Source organism: Artemia sp. Qi Xiang Cuo, chromosome 3 (assembly GCF_049724085.1).
Source record: "Artemia sp. Qi Xiang Cuo chromosome 3, ASM4972408v1, whole genome shotgun sequence".
In the NCBI taxonomy this organism is placed as follows: domain Eukaryota; kingdom Metazoa; phylum Arthropoda; class Branchiopoda; order Anostraca; family Artemiidae; genus Artemia; species Artemia sp. Qi Xiang Cuo.
The window spans coordinates 39,670,015-39,692,780 of NC_142796.1; the positions used below are offsets into that span (position 1 = coordinate 39,670,015).

At 34.5% G+C, this 22,766-nt stretch overlaps 1 protein-coding gene across 3 annotated transcripts in view; it reads left to right on the top strand.

The window, feature by feature from the left end:
* The window catches only part of LOC148954085 (coatomer subunit gamma-2-like), a 66,453-nt gene that overhangs the window by 8,931 nt on the left and 34,756 nt on the right, over positions 1 to 22,766 (top strand). Inside the window, exons 1-2 of one of the 3 annotated variants that reach the window (XM_089086910.1) lie at positions 628 to 744; positions 21,096 to 21,232. In XM_089086910.1, the coding sequence (XP_088943036.1) occupies positions 705 to 744; positions 21,096 to 21,232 (177 nt within the window). In that variant the 5' untranslated portion in view covers positions 628 to 704. Of the gene's footprint in view, positions 1 to 627; positions 745 to 7,086; positions 7,173 to 21,095; positions 21,233 to 22,766 lie in introns of those variants that run through there. The other 2 variants (XM_089086912.1, XM_089086911.1) reach the window with 2 other exon arrangements.

Genomic DNA, 22,766 nt, shown 5'->3' on the forward strand with positions numbered 1-22,766 from the left:
TGTAAATATGCTTTCACGTTGATACACTAAATGCTCGTTTTTTATTATAAAGGAGCTTTCATATTGATACTTAAAATGCTTGTTTACTGTTCCTATGCCCTAGTCCCTGGAGACATCGTAAAGAAAAATTTACTGGGAGTGGCGAGAGTTCTCGTGAAACTTATTCTGTTCAGGTTGTGATAAATAAATTACATTATATAGCTGTCTTATTGTTTTTCCACTAGTTTTTGAAAAAAAAGAGAAGAAAGTACTCTGTGGGACGAGTTCCCATTTTATACACCATTTGTGTTTTAGTGGGTTTTTAGGAGGGGGGGCTGGAAAGTTGACAAGAGTGGAAGTGCTGCGCAAAGCCGGAAATTAGCACTGACTAAGTAAAATCAAAATTTATTTTTTATAGTTGATAGATGGCATTAAATCCGAAATTTCATGTTGGAGAAGATAAAGATGCGGGAAACCACGCGGGGATGACGCCGAGCGGATTGGCCAATATTTTCGATATAAAAAGCCTATTGATATGAGTGCGAGCGACGCGAAGCGTCGCAAGTGGCAAATTTTTGGAAAATGACGCTTTTTATACAAAGTTTACATTATTTTGCCACCCAAAGGGGCACCAAAAAAAGGCCGAGTGGCAACCCTGTTTAAATTAACTGATGAATAGTCTACTTCAGCAGATTTTCAAAGAAATTTAAAAATTTAAGTAGGCTATGTTTAGCTCAAGGAGAGACAAGAAAGAAGAAGAAGATTGTAAGCCAACGTTCATTTGAAGTTTTCCTCTTTCCCAATAAGTATCTTTCTAAAATTTATCATAGAATTCGTTCTGGAACAAATGGACTAAATTTCCTTGCATTCCCATATAAGCTTTCTAATTCAAGTGGTTCTATTCCCCTGTCCCCTCTTTGCAGGCGTTGTAATATGAATAATGAAACAATTGACCATTGCCTATTTGAATGTAATATGCTGATGTCTGCACAACATACCTTGCTTTGTAAACTGTTAAAATGCTTCAAACACAGCAAAATCTCACTATCAGCCAAGAGCCTAGCCAACTATACCTGCACACAGAGCACAGAAATCGATATCTATCATCTTATATTTGGACTCCTTGAGTCAAAAGATATACTGAAAGATATCTGAGAATATCTAATAAATAAGAGACAACCAAGCCAGTAGCTCTGTAGCCCACAGAGTGAAGCAAAAAGAAAAGGGCTAAATAGTACTAACTGAATAGCCTGCCTGCTGTGAATTAGAAGAAGAAGAAGTTTTGGTTCTGGTGCTAGATTAGGGCTGTGTTTTCCTTCCTCACCTGAAAATTGCAATGGGAGAGAGATTATTTAATAATTTATCTATAATGTCTGCTGAGTTAAATGCCATAATCATGGCATTAGAACACCTTAAGCAAAACCAACCTTTGATTAAAAATTCGAATAATATTATCATCTATTCCGACTCTTTATCAAGCCTTGAGTTGCTGGCCTCAGCTCCTCAATATAAGTTGGACATTGACACTTATCATTGTCTCAGTATTATTGATAATCTTGCTTCAAGTGGCATAAAAACTTACTTTCAGTACATTCCTAGCCACTCTGGCATAAGTGGTAATCATCAGGTTGATGAAATAGCAAAAAATGCTATAAATATTGACCAGCCAAGTGGGAGACCAATCCCAATTAGAGATATTTACCGATGGAGGCTATCAGATATTAATTTTAATAAGATTAATCCTATCCTTCCCCCCTTTCTCAATAAGTATCTTTCTAAAATTTATCATAGAATTCGTTCTGGAACAAATGGACTAAATTTCCTTGCATTCTCATATAAGCTTTCTAATTCAAGTGGTTCAATTCCCCTGTCCCCTCTTTGCAGGCATTGTAATATGAATAATGAAACAATTGACCATTGCCTATTTGAATGTAATATGCTGACGTCTGCACAACATACCTTGCTTTGTAAACTGTTAAAATACTTCAAACACCACAAAATCCCACCATCAGATAAGAGCCTAGCCAACTATACCTGCACACAAAGCATAGAAATCGACATCTATCATCTTATATTTGAACTCCTAGAGTCGAAAGATCTGCTGAAAGATATCTGAATATATCTAATAAATATGAGGCTATCAAGCCAGTAGCTCTGTAGCCCACAGAGTGAAGCAAAAGGAAAAGGGCTAAATAGTTATACTGAAAAGCCCGCCTGCTGTTAAATAGAAGAAGAAGATGGGCTCAGTAGTTTTACTGAAAAGCCCGCCTGCTGTTAAATAGAAGAAGAAGAAGGGGCTAGATTATTCAGGGTATATATTTCTACATTAGGGGGGGGGTTGAAGTTTAAACTTACCTCCCATTTACATCATAAACAAATTTGCCCCCACCCCCCGAATGTAGAAATATATACTTTAAATTGGCATATATAGGGGGGGGGCTGAAATTCATTTCCAATAGAAATGATTATTATATTAGTAATCAGCATACAAAAAGGGATCAAACAGTGTATTCACTTTATTCCTAACTCAATAATATGATTTGATAAATATTGACCAGCTTGAGTTGCTTGAGATGTTCCTCATATGAAGCTGACTCTAGGCTTTCCATGCACTTTGTTGCTCACCTCTGGACATTTTTGATGAGCCTAATGTCTTGCCAATAAAAAGGACCAGCCAGGCACTTGCCAAAATTAAGATGGGGTCTAACAATAGCCTTAAAAATTTTATGAATATTGTTGCCTGTCAGCTACAGGATACCACCAGATGGCTAATTTGACAGTGTGTATATATACAAATCTTTAAATTAGCCAACCAGTATTTTAAGTCTAGGAGTCCAGCTGGACATAAGGAACCTTATTAAGAAAACAATTCCTACTCCATAATATGCAGAATGGTCCTAGTTAACACATTTTGCAGGAGGAGAGCTTTTATCTTTTCTTCTTTCCTTGTTTTTCCAGTTTTCCTAAGAAATTCATGAATTTCTTAGAACCTATATATTCACAGAATATATACCCCCACCCCTCTAATGTGCAAATATATACCTATGATTGCATCCTCAATTTAAATATAACATCCATTTGCATCACAAATGAACTTTACTCCCATATTAGCCATGTGGTGGATGTCCATCAGCTACTGATGGTCCTCTTTAATAGGCCAAGGATAGAGTTTGTTCAGAAGACAACATGCTGGATATGGCTATGGAACCTCAACCCCTCATCAACAATCAAACCAAGGTCCCTTTCTTCTTCTCTTTTCACTAAATGGTCCTTGCTATTAGTGATTAGATTTAGAATTGAATATGTAGCCAATTGGTTATTAGGTCCAAGGTGCAAAATACAGCATTTGCTTGTATGGAATTGGAGAAGCCAGTCTTGAGTCAAATTCTGTAAGCTGTCTAGGTCTTGTTGGATTTTATGTAGGTTAGCAATTCCAAAAAGTTTGGCATTATCACCAAACAAATGCATATTGTTATCACATATTGGAAATATCATTGATATAAATCAGGAAAAGTGTTGGGCCTAATACTGTTCCCTGCAGTGCCCACTCATTACTATGACCTTGTCAGAGTAGATTGGCTGGTCACCTGTCTCAAATAAATGGACTTTCTGCTTGCAATTTGTCAGAAAATTCATCAGCCAGGCTATCAGGGATTTATTCATAACAACAGCCAATAATTTTGAGAGCAGTTGACTATAGGGCACATTTTCAAAGGCCTTAGCAAAGTCTGGCAGCAGTAGGCCAACTGGATGCCCTTGGTAAATCAGGTTTGTAATTATCTCATATGATTCCAACAAGTTTGTTTCAATTGATTTTCCTGATTGGAATCAATGTGCTTGGGTGACAAGATATTGTTTGTGGTTAAATGTTGGAGCAATGAATCATTTGGTGGAGAAGAACATCATGAATAATGTCAATGATTGGGCTTGTAGGACCAGAAGAGACATAGGGAAACTGGTCTTTCCAGGTTATGTTAGGCAGGTTGAAGTCACCTGCAATTATTAGGTCTTCATGGTGGGCGTCTGTTATCTTGCAGATGAGCTCTGCCAGTTTCCTCTGGTGATGGTGCAGATGGACGTCTGTATACACAGCCAATTCTAACAGGAGAATGGCTTTTATTCTCAATAACTGAAATATCAAAGAAAATGGTTTCAGTATACGCTCATCCAGTAGAGTAGCTAATTGGGGTGACAGTGTAAGAGGTGACAGGTACTATTCAAGTGTTAGGGAAGAAAAGTAAATAGATAACAAACACCCTTCTTGATGAATTTAAAAACAATACACAATACATTATAGACAATAAGCACACATTAAACAAACATAAATATAAGTGATGGTGCTTGACTCTTGCTAAAATTGTCAGCAATGAGCTACTACAGACAACAGTAGTATAATATAAACAAGCTTTGAGGTGGGCAAAGGTGGATGTTGTATACATTCAGCTTTTTTCAGCCAGATTCACCACTAATGTTGCAGTATATATCCCCTTTCCACTTCCTCCAAACCCCACCCCCAGCACAGGATGCTCAATCTCATAACTGAACCAAGCTCTATTCTAATAGCCCTGGTTATTGGGCTATTCATTTGGTTGTTATTTTGAATAGATTTTGACCCTGTAAGATTTAATTTGTTGTACTAAACTTTTAAAAGCCTATACATGATTTGAAATGTTACTTATTATTTCTTTTATTGAATTGATTTATATTAATAAATAGCATTGATTTCAGCGGGTCACATAAAGCTGAAACAAATATTGTAGGCGGTGCAATTGTACTGTATAAGTAAAGATACAAGATAAGTCAAAGTATTACCATAGATTGTGTAACATTACATTGTGACATAGCCTATCCCCACAATCAAATAGCAACTGTATTTCAAATTTGAAAGTATTAAAAAAAAGAAGCTAGAATTATTAACTTATCCATTGGGTATTGTTTGACAAAGAATATCCTGTAAATCTAAGCAATTCCTGGCATCATTGTGGCAGAAACCTTCAATTGAATAAAAAGTGCTAGGGATGTCACCTGGAAGGGAAAATTGACTCCTAGAGTTTGAAAAACACCTTCCCCTTTGTATCTCTGTTGAAAAAAAATCTATAAAAATTACACAAATTTTTCTTGTATAAATCAGGGTATATGGGGTATACATTTCTGGAGAGGGTTACACTGAATATTTTTTTTATGTCTAAAACTCCCTTCACAAGCAAAGATCAGTCTTCTAGTGCTACATGATACACCTGATAACAATAGAAAAAGAGAATGGGTTGGTACTGCTTATACATGCTCACAAATTTCTAAATTTTGTGAAAAATATAAATATTATTTTAAAATTCATTTTATTCCATTCTCAGCAGACATTTTGTACATCATGCTGATGCAGAGATATATCTCCCACAAGTAGTGCTGGCATTGTGCAAAATGCTACTAATTTCAATTCTTAGCATATTTGTGTCTTTTTGGAGCTGGTTAAAAGAAATGTTTAAAAAAAGTAAAAATAGCAAGAAGTTAGCATAGTATCATATATAGAGGCAGTTCTACATTTATGGGTTAGTATATGTGAACCCAAAACACAAAGAATCAGATATTATTAGCACTTATTAGGTATTTCAGTTAGAAACAAGAGAATTTGGAGCTATACTGGATTTTCAATTAAATACTGGAAATAAAAATTAATACAATTAAATGATTCCTGGGGAGCATCCCCCTCTACCAAATTCTATGACCAAGCTACAACCGATGTCCTATCTATTTATTATACGAATATCAATATAAAAAGCACTAAGTCTTATTTTCTTTTTCATTTAGGAAATTGAATTCACTCTATATCTACCTTCTTGTTCATCAATGATTCCATTTCTGTCCTATTTGCAGACCTACAAATTTCAAGAGTGTTTTTCAACATTTGAACTTGGACAAAAGTTATCCTAACAGACCAACCCATTTAAAGACAGTCATTCTGCTTTGCAACACTTATCTTAGATTAAATCTGTCAAAGATTCAGATAGGGCAAGAACACCAGCTTCTGGCCAGCACTCTTAATTACAGAATTATCCTGCTAAGAAATAAACAAAACACCACTTCTCTTCTTCTATTTAACAGCAGGCGGGCTTTTCAGTATAACTATTTAGCCCTTTTCCTTTTGCTTCACTCTGTGGGCTACAGAGCTACTGGCTTGATTGCCTCATATTTATTAGATATATTCAGATATCTTTCAGCAGATCTTTCGACTCTAGGAGTTCAAATATAAGATGATAGATGTCGATTTCTATGCTCTGTGTGCAGGTACAGTTGGCTAGGCTCTTGGCTGATAGTGGGATTTTGTGGTGTTTGAAGTATTTTAACAGTTTACAAAGCAAGGTATGTTGTGCAGACGTCAGCATATTACATTCAAATAGGCAATGGTCAATTGTTTCATTATTCATATTACAATGCCTGCAAAGAGGGGACAGGGGAATTGAACCACTTGAATTAGAAAGCTTATATGAGAATGCAAGGAAATTTAGTCCATTTGTTCCAGAACGAATTCCATTTACCACTTCTTCTTCTTCTATTTAACAGCAGGCGGGCTTTTCAGTAAAACTATTTAGCCCTTTTCCTTCTGCTTCACTCTGTGGGCTACAGAGCTACTGGCTTGATTGCCTCATATTTATTAGATATATTCAGATATCTTTCAGCAGATCTTTCAACCCAAGGAGTTCAAATATAAGATGATAGATGTCGATTTCTGTGCTCTGTGTGCAGGTATAGTTGACTAGGTTATTGGCTGAGAGTGGGATTTTGTGGTGTTTTATGTATTTTAACAGTTTACAAAGCAAGGTATGTTGTGCAGACGTCAGCATATTACATTCAAATAGGCAATGGTCAATTGTTTCATTATTCATATTACAATGCCTGCAAAGAGGAGACAGGGGAATTGAACCACTTGAATTAGAAAGCTTATATGAGAATGCAAGGAAATTTAGTCCATTTGTTCCAGAACGAATTCTATGATAAATTTTGGAAAGATACTTTTTGGGAAAGGGGGAAAGGATAGGATTAATCTTATTAAAATTAATATCTGATAGCCTCCATCGGTAAATATCTCTAATTGGGATTGGTCTCCCACTTGGCTGGTCAATATTTATAGCATTTTTTTCTATTTCATCAACCTGATGATTACCACTTATGCCAGAGTGGCTAGGAATGTACTGAAAGTAAGTTTTTATGCCACTTGAAGCAAGATTATCAATATTACTGTGACAATGATAAGTGTCAATGTCCAACTTATATTGAGGAGCTGAGGCCAGCAACTCAAGGCTTGATAAAGAGTCGGAATAGATGATAATATTATTCGAATTTTCAATCAAAGGTTGGTTTTGCTTAAGGTGTTCTAATGCCATGATTATGGCATTTAACTCAGCAGACATTATAGATAAATTATTAAATTATCTCTCGCAAATTTCAATTTTCAGGTGAGGAAGGAAAACACCACTCGAAACCTTCTCATTAATTTTTGACCAATCAACAAATATTTGGAAGTGATTTTTATAGGTAATTGTATTAAGTTCTGCAAATTTTTTCTGGACAAAAGCAATGGGGGTTAAATCTTTATTCCATTTTGAAAATTCAGTATTTATTATGGGAAATGACCAATTCCATGGAGGGGATTGGGGGAAAGTAGGTGCAATAGACTTTGCTGGTACAGGGAACTTCTTTTGAATATTGGCATACTCATCTGCAATACCTCTATACATGGCTGGATTTCTTAACCAGTTATGTAATGTGTGTGAGCTATTTGATTCAATTTTTGTAAGATGTTTTATGAAGAGAAAGCTACGTCTCTCCCTTATTGTTGTTAATCCACTCTCCATAAGCAGAAACTTGGTGCTTGTGGGTTTCCTAAGACCAAATATGAGATGTATTATATCATTTTGTGTTGTTTCAATTTTTTGAATCTGGGTCTTTGCACATGCACCATAGACAATGAGCCCATAGTCAATATGTGGTCTTATATGTGATTATATGTGATAACATTTTTTTATTGTGTTTGAAATGTGGAGGTGGAAATTAAGTTTTTGGTCAAGCATGAGACCTAGGTAATTAATATTATTATCTTCTGGAATAGTTGTTTTATTTAGAGTTAGTTTTGCATTAACATGGTTTCGCTTCCGGTGAAATTGGATTATTTTTGACTTGGTGGGTGCAATGGGTAAATCTGAATGTTGAGAGAATTTTTCAAACTGGAAAAGTGACTTTTGCAGATTTGACTGTGCTATCTGAAAGGTGTTGCCAGATGACCATAGCACCAGATCATCAGCATATTGTAGATTCGTGTGGGGTAGGTTCATGTCCCAGAGATATAGGGCAAATAGGAGGCAACTGAGGACTGCTCCCTGAGGTAGGCCTTTGGATATCGTCTTTTGGTGTGAAGAGGCTGAATCAACACAAACAATGAAACTTCGCACTTCTATGAAGGATTTAATAAAGGATATTAGCTTAGGAGGTACTCCAAGGCTTGCAAGTTTATTTAAAAGGATTTGGTGGTTCCCATTGTCATAAGCTCCTTCAAAATCTAGGAAAGCTGCCACTAGGATATTATTTTTTGAGAAAGATTCATTTATTGCATTTGTTAGCAAAATGAAAGCATCTGTTGAGGAGTGGTATTTCCTGACTCCAGTTTGAGTGTGTGGGATCATGTTATTTTTCTCAACAAACCAGAGGAGTCTGTGATAAATCAGTTTCTCCATTATTGACCCCCTCACAGGTGTAATCATTATGGGCCTATAAGACTCAGGGTTATCTTTTGGTTTATTTTTCTTGAGGATTGGTAGGAGGGACGAACATTTCCAAACATTGGGGAACCTAGAAGATGGCCAAGCGTGATTATAACAATTTAGCAGTTCTTGTTTGTATGAAGGTGTGAGATTCTTTATCCATGTAGGGTGTATATTGTCATAGCTACTGCTAGTTTTGGACCTAATATGATGTATTGCATTATTCAATTCCTGGATTGAAAATGGATTAGTTATGTACTCGGATCCTGGGCGTGGTTGGTAACTAGGGTTCATAGGAATTGTGGACAGTTTGCTTTGATTTTTTGATGTTAGCTTATTAACAAAAAGAGTTGCAAATAGGTTAGCCTTTTCATTATCATTGTCATAATGGGTATTATTATGTACAAGTTCATACAGAAGTGGGTTGGGAGAAGTATTTTTCCCCCATATGTGGCTTTTGACTATATGTATAATTGGCTCATTTGTTTCTCTGGAGAGATTATTTGCAAAATTATTCCAGTATTTATATTTAGCATCTATTATAGTCCTTTTTAGATTAGATTCTGCTTGTAAGTTTTTTAAATATGTAGTAGGTGTTGGTTTTTCTATGAATTCTGTCGTAGCTGCCTTTTTTATCCTCCATTTATTTAGGCACTCATTTGTCCACCATGCTTTAGGAATTTGTTTAGGGAATGTTTTCTTAGGTGTTGTCCTGGGGATAGCATTATTAGCTGTATTTATTAGTAAAGATGTCAGTACTTCAGCATGTGTGTCAACTGTTGTGTTAGAAATGCATGAACATTGGGTGAAACTTTTAATTTCATCATTTAGCTTATTTTGGAAAATAGACCAATTTGCTTTAGTGTTGATATATTTGGATGTATGAGATAAAGTTTCAGCAGGTTCATTTAGGGAGCAAACTATAGAAAAGTGGTCTGTACATAGACTATCAATTTTATTTATGTAAATTTTGATAAAAAAATTTAAAGACACAATTTGTAGGTCAATTGTAGAGAATTTGCCACTTTTGGGGTTGAAATAAGTATTCAGGTTTGTAGCGGTAGAAACAGCTAATACATTATTATTTGAAGTCATATGCTCAATAAATTTACCAGCTTTATTTGCTGGTTTATTCCCCCACAAACGGCTGTGGGCATTGAAATCACCACAAATAATGATATTTTTTAACATATTAGAATTATTTATATAATTAAAGAAATCCTTGGCGTCTGTAGTTTGGCCATTAGGGTTATAAAAGCTTAATATATAGGTTTTTAAATTATTCAGCCAAACACTTATACCAATTACATCAAAATCATTTTCAGAATCTGGGAAATTGATGCCACAAAATTTTATATTATTATTAACTAATAAAGCTACACCACCTCCTTTTCTCTCTGAAGATCAATCCTGTCTCAGGATAGTATATCCCAGAGACTTAATTTTTTGATTTTGTGTTAAATGAGTTTCCTGGAGGCAAGCAATATTAATAGAATTATTATTCATACATGATATTAGTTCATTTAGCTTATTTTCTGTGAGTGATCTTACATTCCATTGGAGTATTGATAAATGGTGTGTTGTTGATTTATTCTTCATCTGACTGTGTCTCAATGTTCAGCTTTGTTAAAAGTAAAGCAAGATCTTTTTTTGCTTGAATGAGCATATCATCTGGGATGTAGATTTTTGCCAATTCTGCAATAATTTTTATTTTCTGTAGTTGATGTATGTTCATGGCCTGAACTGCATTACAGTTTAGAATGAATAAGCATATATTTGGGGATTGCATTTTTGGTAGTGCATCCTGTTTGTTGGTTAAGGGATTGATTCCTGGTAGTGATTCTGGTTTGTTTCTTCTTGGGAGGGAGGGCCAGGCTGACCTCATCTCACCGGAAAAGGAGGCTTGTGGGCTGGGTGAGTCCGGCTGAGAGGGATTGGCGCTCGGGGGCTTAGACGCGGGGGGTTGAGAGGGGGTACTTGATGCAGGGGGGGCATTTGACTGGGGGGTCTTGGTTGGTTTCATTACAGGCTTTATTTGGTATTGTTGGGCAGCATTTTCTTCCATTGCTGCAAAGGGGTATGGGGTGGCCTTCTCTATTGATATTTGGAGTGTTAGAGCTCTTTTCTTGTATGCAGGGCATAATGATTTATTTGTAGATTCATGTGGGCCTTTGCAATTGATGCATGTAGGCTGAGTGTTGTTGCAAGTTGTCAGCTCTTTAGGATGGAAGGATTTACAAGTACTACACTCTTGGAGAATTTCATTGCATTTGTTTGTCGTATTTCCCAGTTTGAAACACTTCTGACACTGAATAGGCTTAGGTTTGTATTCCTTGTGTGGTTTGATTTGCCCAAATAGGAATAATTTTTCTGGGATATCAATTTTATCCTTCAGTGTGAATAAGAAGGATCTACTAGTTTTTAGGCCATTGAAGTTAGGTTTTCCAAGTTGGGTAACATCCTTAACTGGGATTGTGTTTCCAGCCATATCTGAAAGGCCTTCTTTTAACTCCTGAGTAGATATCTCTGGGGGAACATTATAGACTACTATTTTTGTTGGTGATTGTTTTGGGTTCCAATTAGATGCAATAATTGGGGTATTCAGAAGGGATTTAAGGTTAATTATTGTATCTTCTGATTTCTGATCTTGTACAGCTATTAGCAGAGATCCATCATGGTTAATGTTAAGAGAGAACATTGATTTTAGCAATTTAAAAATTGCAACTCTTATTGCAGTGATCATTTTTATTTCAAAGGGGGTAGTGGGAGTAATTTTAAGGTAAATTCCTAAGTTTTTGGAGGGAGGATCTTGGGCAGGGAGAGGGGAAATGCTTTTAATTGGGGAGATTTTTTTCCTTTTTTTAGAACTTCTAGAGAGGACCTCTTGAAACCCATTATCATCATTTATGGTTACATTAGCCCCTACACTTATCATTGTCCTATTCTCTGAATTGGAGCTATCATTAGAACTTTGAGATAGGGTGCTTGACCAGCCAGGATGGGTATCTTTCACTATGACACTTTCACTGGAATTTGATTTGGGATCTGGGGGGACTTTTTTTTTTTGAGGACTTCTAATCATTGCCTATTGGAAAAAGCTTTAAACACAAAACTAAAACAAGAAGGGAAAAATAGATAATATCAAACCATCTGCACTATACTATGGGGAGTATAAACACCACAGTATAGCCCTGAGGATGACTTGAGCAGAATTGGTTTAGTACAACTGCAGATTAGAAGAGATAATAATCACAAGAAAATATATTTCGATTTTCTTATAAGGTTGCTGTTGTGTTGTGATTATGTGTGAAAATTTGTTTTTCCTTTTGATTCCTCTTTTTCTTCTGGATTCAGTGAGTGTCAAATTATACATGGAATGTCTTTGATTGCCAAGAACATGTCTCCATAGAGTATGCTACGAAAATGTTCCAAATACATAGCTTGGTAAAACCACTGGTTTTGGGAAAACCAGAATTCTGTAACTAAAAATCATTCATTATGCCCAATCCAGAGGCAGCAATGGTTTTTGTTTTTCTATTCACAATTTAAAGCTTAAAAGTCTGGCAAAGACAGCATCATAGACCTAATGAGACTAACAACCAAAAGCACAGAAAAAATCAAAGACTTGGTTCAAGCTGATGTAAGACTTAGGTCTAGCATATTTTATCTAATATCTCTTGTTTGATTTGTTTTCCTTCTTCAAAAGTTATGAGTCTTTGTAAAGATTTTTCTATAATATTAATTTAGCCTAGGCTATTAGGTTTTTTAATTTTGGTGAATTGTTTGATAATCAAAATGAGTAATGAAGGCACTTAAATAGATCAGTATTTGTTTAGTATCATATGTGAAGAATTATGTTATAAGATCTTAATCTAGACAAATTAGCCTATAGACTATCCTTAAATTACCTTAAATTGTAGCTTGGAGCAATCTATGGATTTCTCCTTGTAGAGCTCCAGAGTTAACAATTTGAGTTAATTTTAGGATTCTTTGGTGACCAGGCACACTGTGCTGATCCATAGCTTCCCTGTTGAGTTTACACTCCCTGGAGGACCACTCAGTATCCAGTTGTTATTTATAGATGTCCACAGATTCAGCAGTAACAGTTTTTTCAGAGAGTTTATTCCATGTGTTGAGGATTCTTGATGAAAAGAACTGAGCACAGACTCTGAATAGGGTAGGCTGCTTAACAAGTTTCAACTGATGACCTCTAGTTTTTTAAGTTAAGACCAACAATGGAAAATACTGCTGGGAGTGTATGAGCCCTCATTAACTTATAGGTTAAAATGGCATCACCCCTATTTCTTCTGTATGCGAGAGTTAGTAGTTTCAGCATTACTAGTCTTGCAGGGTAAAAAAGTTCCTGCATGCCAGATATCACTTTAGTGGCATGTCTCTGCACATCTTCCAACACTTATGTCTTTTTTGAAATAAGGGGAGGCTAGAGACATTCCAACTTCAAGCTTAGGATGCACAAGTTCCTTATACAGAAGACTGACAACTTTAGGGGAATGAATGGAAAGAGTAGGCCTACACTTAATCAGCCCAATGGTTGAATTAGCACCAGCAGCAGACTTCCTAGCATGAGCTATTAGACTATGCTTTCATTGGCCTATACATGTGAATTAGACTATGCTTTCATTGAATTAGACTATGGTTTCATCAACCTACAAATCTGAATATTTTGTAAGGGAAAGGTTCTAAAGTCTCTATTTTTGAAATAATTTCTCTTATTTATCTTAAACAAAATCAGGCATGATGAGTTGGTATAAAAAATTGATGCCAAAGTTAGTTTTTATGCAAGATGTATTTTTTGTGAGCTGGAAAGAAATGCTGGCTTATTCTGTTGTTTATTTGCTTTTTTTTTGCAACTAGCAGAAATCTGCCAAACCCCTATTTGCAAGAAGAGAATAGGATAGACTTGGAAACCAAATCCAGCTTGTTAAAGGCAAGTGTATCTGGCTGGTGGTTTTTAGGACTAGATTCAAACTATTATGCTCACAGCTTAAGTAAAACTTTAAATTTATGATTTTTTTTTTATTTATGGTAAATGGCTACAAGAAAGGAATAATATTTTTGTAGATCTTGACTAAGACCCATATTAACTATGGTTTATTAATATAGTTGGTTGTGACAATTGAAGTGTGGTCATTTTTTAGAAAGCTCAGTTTTTCAGTTGTGATTTGCAACTAGCCAGTCTTAAAAGTAACTTTCTTAGTTTTTGTGATGGGCTCTTTTAGAGTGTAACTAAACTGGAAGTACTTCTGAAAATTCAACTAATTGAGGTTTGTAAGAAATTTGTTATATGTGTTTGTAAACTAAACTGGTACAAAGCATCCTAATATGGCTGAAAATCCAACCTACTTTTCAAAAGCCTTGAGGTAAAGGAATGTATGCTCAAGCCAAAATTAAAGGGCAAAATTCAGCAAAGCTTAACAAAGGTGGAATAGAAATACATCACCTTCCCAGGGCATAATTGGGGGTCTGAATTCCTTCTTGATTTAGTTTTTTATTACTATTACCCAATACAGAAGATATATTTAAAAAAATATTTTTTGAGTAAAAAAAAACAAAAACACACAAAACAAAAGGTTTAAAAAGAATCATACACATAAGAGCAGCAAAAGAATGCATTGTCACTTTATCAAAATTGTAAGCAAAATCAGTTAAATAAAAAAGTAGAATTTAGTGTATACATTGATGCATTTTGAAACATAAATTGCATATTGAAATGCAGATAGTTAATGAAAACAAAAATTAAATTAGAATATTTAAGGTTTGTGAAAACAGAAAGTTCTGTTCACCTGACTCAGTTAGGCATAACTACTATCTAAGATAGCAAGAAGGCCCCAAACTAGAACTTTATTATTACCTGTTACCTTAATTTGCACTTGAAATAAAATTAAGGTCTATACTGGATCTGTACTTCTGTGTGTCAACTATGGTCAATGCCATGGAGTCTAGTTCAGATACCGATTCTGTAAACATCTGGTGAAAAGGATGTAAATTGCATTCGGGTCTCGTGTTACGGATATTCATAGCCATGAATGGATTTTACTAGTGTTTTTAATGATGGAAAATATATCAGATAGTACAACTATTAATGAGACCCTTGTGCAGTTAGGTGTAGAAAATGAAACAAGTATTGCTACGCTATTAGTGCCCTAAAAGGAATTTTCAGCAAGGTTAAAAAAATTCCAGGAGGTAGGGACTCTGCATTTGACATTTGTGAGAGAGTTCAGTTAATATATCATCAGATATTAGAAGAAAACCCAAATCTCCTGCGCAACGAGAATGTTAATCTCCAAAATATAATTAAATTACAGCAAAAATTGGAAAATAAAGACACAGTGGCTCCACCCTCCTCTGTGAATTGTAGACCATACTCTAGCGTTGTGAAAGGTCCTGAAACCTTTAGTATCATTCTTGAGCCAAGTAGTAATGAGGGTATTGATCATACAAAGAAAAGGAGGACCCCCCAGAAAAAATTGTGCAAGATATTAGCGAAATAATCAGATGAGATATCTGCAAATTCTCAGCTAAAAAAAATCATACAAGGCTGATAAGGTAAAATTATTGTTGAACTTACTTCAAAACAAGATTTGAGCAATGCTCTTTGTGTTCTCAATGAAAATTCAGCAGCACTAAAATATACTCCGAGGGAATGGAAAAAACGCCTGCCAAGAATTCTTGTGAGGGGTACTCCTTCATTTAAAAGTAAATCAGAGTGCAAAGAGTTTATAGGTCAAAGTAATTCAGATATTGTAAATCTCGTTACTGCTGGAGAAACCTTAGAAGTGGTTACGACTGTAGAAAAAGGAAAAAGCTGCAACGTAAGATGAGAAATGAGCCCAAAGATCAGAGCAGAAATTTTAAAAAGAGGAGGGCTCAATTTTAGAGTTTTACGCCTCTATTCCGAGGACTATATCAACCTTATACGATGCACCAATTGTTGTCCTTTCGTACACAAGAAGTCGGTACGCAAAGGTTATTTAACGTGATGATGGGTGATAGGGCGACAACAATTAAAAGGACTTTAATAAATTTTTCCATAACCATCGATGCTGTCGTTCATGATTTAAAGGACAGGTCGAAAGTCAACTACATCCATTGTATGACTATAAAAACTGTCAAATTGCTCGAGAAATAACTTATCAGTTAAAAAAAAATATCGACTATACAACTTAAATGCAGAGCGCAACACAAGTAAATAATTTATCATTTCTTCAGATTAATTTACAACACTCGTCTGTAGCTTTATTAGAAGTGTATAAAAATATTGAGGTAATTAAACCAGGTATTATTTCAGTTCAAGAGTCTTACGTGAATAAAAATTTAAAATTCTCCTCGGTACCACCAAATTACCGGTGTTTTTCTAAATTTGATCCTTTGAAAAAATTTTATAGCGCAGCAATCTTTGTTAAAAATACGCTGAAAGCAGATTTACATTATGATGTTTCAACAAATGAATGTGTTGTAGTTTCCATTTATATTAATAAGAAGACCTTTACAGTTGTGTCAGCTTATTGTCCTCCTTCATATAAAAACCCCTTCTTTTGTCTATCTCCGATTGAGACATTAGGAAATAGGTCTACATTAATTTTAGGTGGGAATTTTAATGCCAGAAGCCCTATTTCGCTTTCTAGTAATATTACTGACGGGAGAGGGGCTGAGATGGAATTGTTTTTCGTATGTTTGCCATTAGTTGTTGTAAATGATCCATCAGTAGCAACTTATACAAGATCTAATACCATGAGCCAGAATACAACCGCCGTCGGAAACCGTCTATACCGTGATATTTATAATTGGAAAGTATTAACTTGCCCCATTCTTTCAGATCACGGCTATATTTATTTTAAGTTAATGTGTCCCACTCAAGACTAATATCTTAGAAGTATGACTGTTCCCATTTTCAATTACATGTAAGAGACTTGTAATTTATTTAGAAAACTTATTTTATATACAATCGACGACATATTTGACATTCTTTCAGAAAATAAACAAGAGAGTGGCAATTGTGTTGAAAGCCTTAAAGATATAATACAAATCGGAATTAATATTGCAATACCTGAGAAAAAAATATCATTCTCAATAAGTATACAAGATGGTGGACCCAAAAATTAACTGAATAAAGGCATAATTATATAATAGAATTAAAAAAATTAGATACTAACTCAGCTTATGAAAATTAGCCCTCTATGAAAATGAAAAAAAGACTGTATTCAAATGAAATTAAAAATAACAAACATAAAGACTGGACAAATTTGGGTCTACACAAAGGTAGCTTAGATCTCTGGAAAACACTACATACAATCTGCTCTATCCCCCCCCCTATAGTATCTCCAATCCATGTTGCAAAAGATAATGGTGTGTTTGCCGAATCATACCAGGAAGCTGGTGAGGTATTCTTTGACAAATGGTTTACCCCCGATGACTGCTCAACGGAAACTTCTTATCACCGCCAGATTCGAGGTCAACTTGAATATGTATTTGATAATAACCAAGATAAACTGTCACCAATAACAATTGATTCATTACAAGATGCCATTAATTCTCTTAAAACATTGAAAGCTCCTGGCCTAGATGGCATTGTCAATATAGTCATTAAAAAAAATTCTCGTGTCTTGGCTCCCACTTTTCTTAAAATATAATGCATGTTCGGAAATAAAGTATTTTCTAAGGGATTGAAGAAATGCTAAAATTATATTTATTCCTAAACGAGGGAGAATCAATGACAGCTTACCGTCTTCATATCGACCCATCAGCTTGATACCAGTTTTTGGCAAAATATTCGAAAGAATCCTATCATATATTTTTAATGATTTAAGTATTAATAAGGACTGGATTTCTAATAACCAGTTTGGATGTTTTAAAGGTAAATAAGCAATATATGCTCTGGATATACTCGTTACAACAGTGGAAGAAAATATTACTTTGAAGAAATTTACATTTTGTCTTCTCTTTGATATTAAAGGTGCCTTCGACAATGCATGGCACCCCGGGATTTTAAAAAAGTTATTAGATTTAGGTTGCCCCACTCCTCTAGTTATGTTGATTAAAAGTTATCTATCAGATCAATCAGTTTCTTATTGTGACAAAGCTGATAAATATAACTCGTATCCTTAAAAAATCTTGCTCACAAGAAAGCATACTCTCTCCGTTCTTATGGTCTATTAATATGGACGATTTACTTTGTTCAGAGTTAACGACAGGCTGTACAATGCTAGCGTATGCTGATGATAACTGTGTAACAATATCTTCTAATGATGTCAATTTCATAAATCATACTACAAAAAAGATATTTACACTATTAAAAAAATGGGCTGATGAAAATAGATTAAATTTTAACGCTAATAAATACGAAGCTATCATCTTTACAAAGAAAAGAGAAATCCCACAGATTAATCTTCGGTTTTTAAGCCATAGAATACCAATAAGCGATAAAGTGAGATACTTGGGCTTAATTCTTGATAGAAAATACTATGGTACTTTGATACTATGAAATGATTATGTTGGAAGCAAAATAAAAGTCGCCAAAGCAATATTCAATAAAATTGTTATGTGCCACCAGAACCACTCGGGGTCTTAAGCTATTTGCCCTAAGAAAATTATACAAAGCTGCTATTGAATCTATCATTTTGTATGCAATACTCGTATGGCAGTCAGCGCTAAAAAAAAAACAACTTTTAAAAAAGATACTGTCTTTCCATAGAATGTCAATTTTGTTTCTGGCAAAAGCTTTTTTTAAAGAGCCCAAAGTGTCAATAACGAATTTATCTTGTTGCACAAATAACGATTTTATGAATACATAGATGTATCTCGAACGAGCTATCAAGATAGAAATGACCGATTACTGGGTATCCGTCAGTAACTTGAAAAACTATAATATAAATGATCATTCACATTATACAGACTCGCAAGTAAATTTTATATTTGGTAATTCCCTTTCTACTTCTAAGACTATAAATGAAATTCAGAACCTTACGAAAACCTTATGTAAAAACTTATATATGAAATGGTATGAGTTATTTTGCCAAGTTGTTAAGCCCTGGATCCTTCAGTTTTTTACTGTTTATACTGACCTTCCTCAAGTCACAAAAATTACTCCTAATTATAAACTGACACAAATTGTAACTGGTCACTGTAAATTAAATTCATTTTTATATAGAATTAATAAAAGCGATTGTTCCAATTGGGATTGCGGTGACGAGGACACTTTATACCATTATCAGTTTGAGTGTGAATTTTTTGAAAATGAAAGAACTGAAATGCAATTCAAATTACCAGCGTTTTTTTACACTAAATAATTTTTATAATAATGTTATCTGGTTCACCAAAGAGGCTTGGTATGCTGTTTTGGAATATTTGAACCGAACAAAGAGACTAAATATTGTATGATTTTTTTAATTTTTTTTTTTTTCATTTAATTACTATTAAGTGCTAATAATTTTTGTCAATTTATTGTTTTTCCTTTTCCTTATTTCTGTGTGGTGTTTAGTATTTCGCTTCTGATTTTCAGTTTTTGATATTTTATGCTATATTTTGTAGATTAGATTCTGAAATACTCTGTACGGGTTTAGTCACTGAATAAAATCATTCATTCATGGTCAATGCCATAATAAAATCAATCTTTGTCTTTTGTTGTTTGTCTTCATTAGACGTTTGTCTCAATTCATTAAAGTTTGGTGCCCTGTGAGGGGAGCGAGGGCAAATATAGGTGCTTTGAAAAACCTCCAAGGGTATTTTTTTTTTTTTGCTCTGGATTCATCCTTGACTAACAAGTGTTTACCAGGATTGTGGAAGCCCATTATCTAGAATTTTCTAGGACATCAGGAATTTTTATTCCAGAATATGGGTTGAATCTTTTGCCTATGCCATTGTAAACCAAATCGCATTCACTTACCACAGGAGTATTATTGTTGATCATATCTACAATACACTTATCTTGTGTGCCATACAAGGAAAAATAATAAAACAGTTTTTATCCATAGAATAAATAGTTTCCTAAATATTATTGCAGTTTAGCTGTTATCATTAACCCTGGGGTGTAGAACTATATCTTAGACACACACCCACCAATTTGTATTATGACTAAGATTAATTTATTGTGGCATTGACAAATGGCACAACTTTGTTTTGGCCAACAGTTAAGATAAGTTGAAAATATTGAGTTCTCTTTATCTATAGCTTTTTATTTGTTAAGTTATTTCCAGAGAAGTCTTTAAATCTTTTTACATAAGAAATTTAAGGCTGACATATTAAAATTAAAACAAGTCTAGAACTAGACAAAAGGTATTGTTTTTGTAGTGAAAGTATTAACTCTTTTCATAATCGTTGCTCGTCCAATCATTGATACTGCCAAGTATTACTGTTTCTTGTGTTGCCATGGGAATTGGGAGGTATCATATCTAGTCCAGTGTAGTTGCTAAATTATGGCCATTAAATTGCAATTTTATTTATTTTAAACAAAAATCAGAGTAAGCCATTGGCTTGTCTTGTTACAAGTAAACAATAAACAGGAATAGGACCCCTGGGTATTGACTGGTAGCACAATAACAAATACAATCTTTAGGCTGAACACATTAAGGAAATAAGCAAATACATTGGAATGAACAAAGAGATAAGTTAATGAAACTCTTTTTATGGGAACTGAGGTAAACATATCATACAAATGCCATAAATATTATGGCTTTATATACTGTCGTTCATAAAAAAAGGTTCCAACCAAAGCTGCAACATTATTTCTTGAAACAACATGGTCAGGTAACATGTTCCATGTTTTAATGGACCAATTTACAAATTCCTTACCAGTAATATAAGATAGTAAGGACCTGCAGTAGACATCTTGCTGTTGATGTGGCTTCAATGAAGCTGCACAGCTTCCCAGTTCAACCTTCATTCAGCTTTTTTCTCCTTTTCAACAGCTGCCTTGAATGAGCTGAGGGTTTCTGACTTGATTTTCTGCTGAGACTGGCTGTTTTTAGAGGAGGGTAGAATGGATATGGTAGTAAAGAAGTTTTATCTGCTGACACCAGGAAAGATTCAGCTTTTTGATATGGCTGACTAAAGAAAGGACTCATATCATTAGGGTTCATTAAGTTTCTGTACCATGATTTTAAAAGTTTTTTTCTTCATCCTGTACATCAGAGTTGGTGACTCAATAAATTTAAGGTGTTTGTCATATTGAATTTTTGAAGACTGAAGAAAAGCTCAGTACCATACCCCTCTATTCACACTCTATAGGACTTTGATATTCAATCTATATTTAGGTAAGACGAGAGTCTTAGCCTTCTGTTATGTCAGTGTATTTTTGGTGTTTTATTTTTCTCTAAGCTTATTTTAATTTCTTTACTTCCTTTTTAGTAGGAAGTGGAAATCCTTTTGGAAATTTGGATAAAAGCACATTGTTACTTGAAGCATCATCTCTATTCAATGAGACATCATTAAATGTGAGAAAATGCACTTTTTGTCTTGGAAAGATTTTGGTCCTTTTGAACCAGGTTAGTTAATTTTTAAATTCGCTTAATTATTGGTTTTGGGTTACCAGTGATGGTATTTCAAAGAATTACAGGATGGAAGAACTAGCAAAGTGCTCAGATATGGAACCAGGATTGGGAGGGGGATTAGCCAGGATCATGATGAGTTTTTGTATAAATGTATAAAAGAGCATCAAATCAAACTGCAAATAAACTAGTGTAGCCTGCCCCCCCCCCCCCACCCCCTGCTCTCCTTGGATCCACCATTGAAAATGTTTGCTATACCCCGAATTTGTCATCAAGGCATTAAAAAATGAAGTCTATGGAATGAGTTTTGAGCTAGTATCTTTTGGTATAATTAAAATGGTAAATAAACTGAAGATTAAGCTTTACATAGAAAAACTCCCATGCATGAGTCTCAGAAGACAGAATGTCCAGGTCTGCTCCTGAAATTTAGAGTGTTTAAGGTAAAACACTTTATTGACATATTTTTATGCAATCATATGACTGTTCAAAATGCTTAACATTTATTTGATTAATTTTTAACATTTGTCTTGTAGTTTTGTTCTTTCTATTTTGTTTTCGTTTACTTAGCCATAAGCACTGTATATAAATAATGTAACAGTAAGATCACAGCTTAGTGATTTTTGGCTACTTTGACTTCCTTGGCATGTACAAACAACTCCTCCCATTTAATCTGGCATCAGTGGTCCAGTGTATATTACACTGGAACACGTATTTTTGCAGAAACTTTCTCAAAATGCCTTTCAAACCAACTCGAAACTTCGAAACCTACTTGTAATTCCTAGAAACATCTAATAATAACATTGCACTACTAATTACCATTTTTCATATATGTATTGGAATAAATTAATTTAAAATTAGATTCTTTAAAATTTAGTGTTACAAAGGTGAAACCAAGTTTTACATTCAAGAGAAATCTGACTTGTCTACCTTTGAAAAAATTAAATGTTGCTTATGTTTATACTTTTTAAATGTTCTCTGGAGCACTTGTATCTTGGTCCGGCTTTGTATAACGGTTCAGATAGGGAATGATCATACTGAATTATATTTATATACAGTGGACATAAGAAATGAATTTGGCTCTATTAGAGCCGGTGACACTCGTATCAAAACAAAATATGGTCTTCCCAAACTTGCATGAAAGTTTATCACAGGTGGCAAGTTTAATGTTTTGGCATACACAAGTATTTTTGAATATGTTTCGATCAGCCATAATAGAGCTGTATCCTCAAAATGCCTTTCCCTATTCAAATTTTCCTAAGTTTAAAGTTGGGGGATCCAATGTCTTCCTATTAGTCAAGATCATCTATCTTGGCAATTGTAGTGTAAGTAAACTTGCTACTTTTTTTTACTGCAAAAAGAATTTATTAATCTTCATACTTCTGAATCCTTGTATTTGAAATCCATTGCTTGAAACACTAAGCATAAGTTAAGGTGTGAATAATATTGAACAAACAGACATTCAAATGAGGATAAATCCATTTATCTAGACTGTGAAAACAGGTAAAAAGTCTATATACTTCGATCACATATA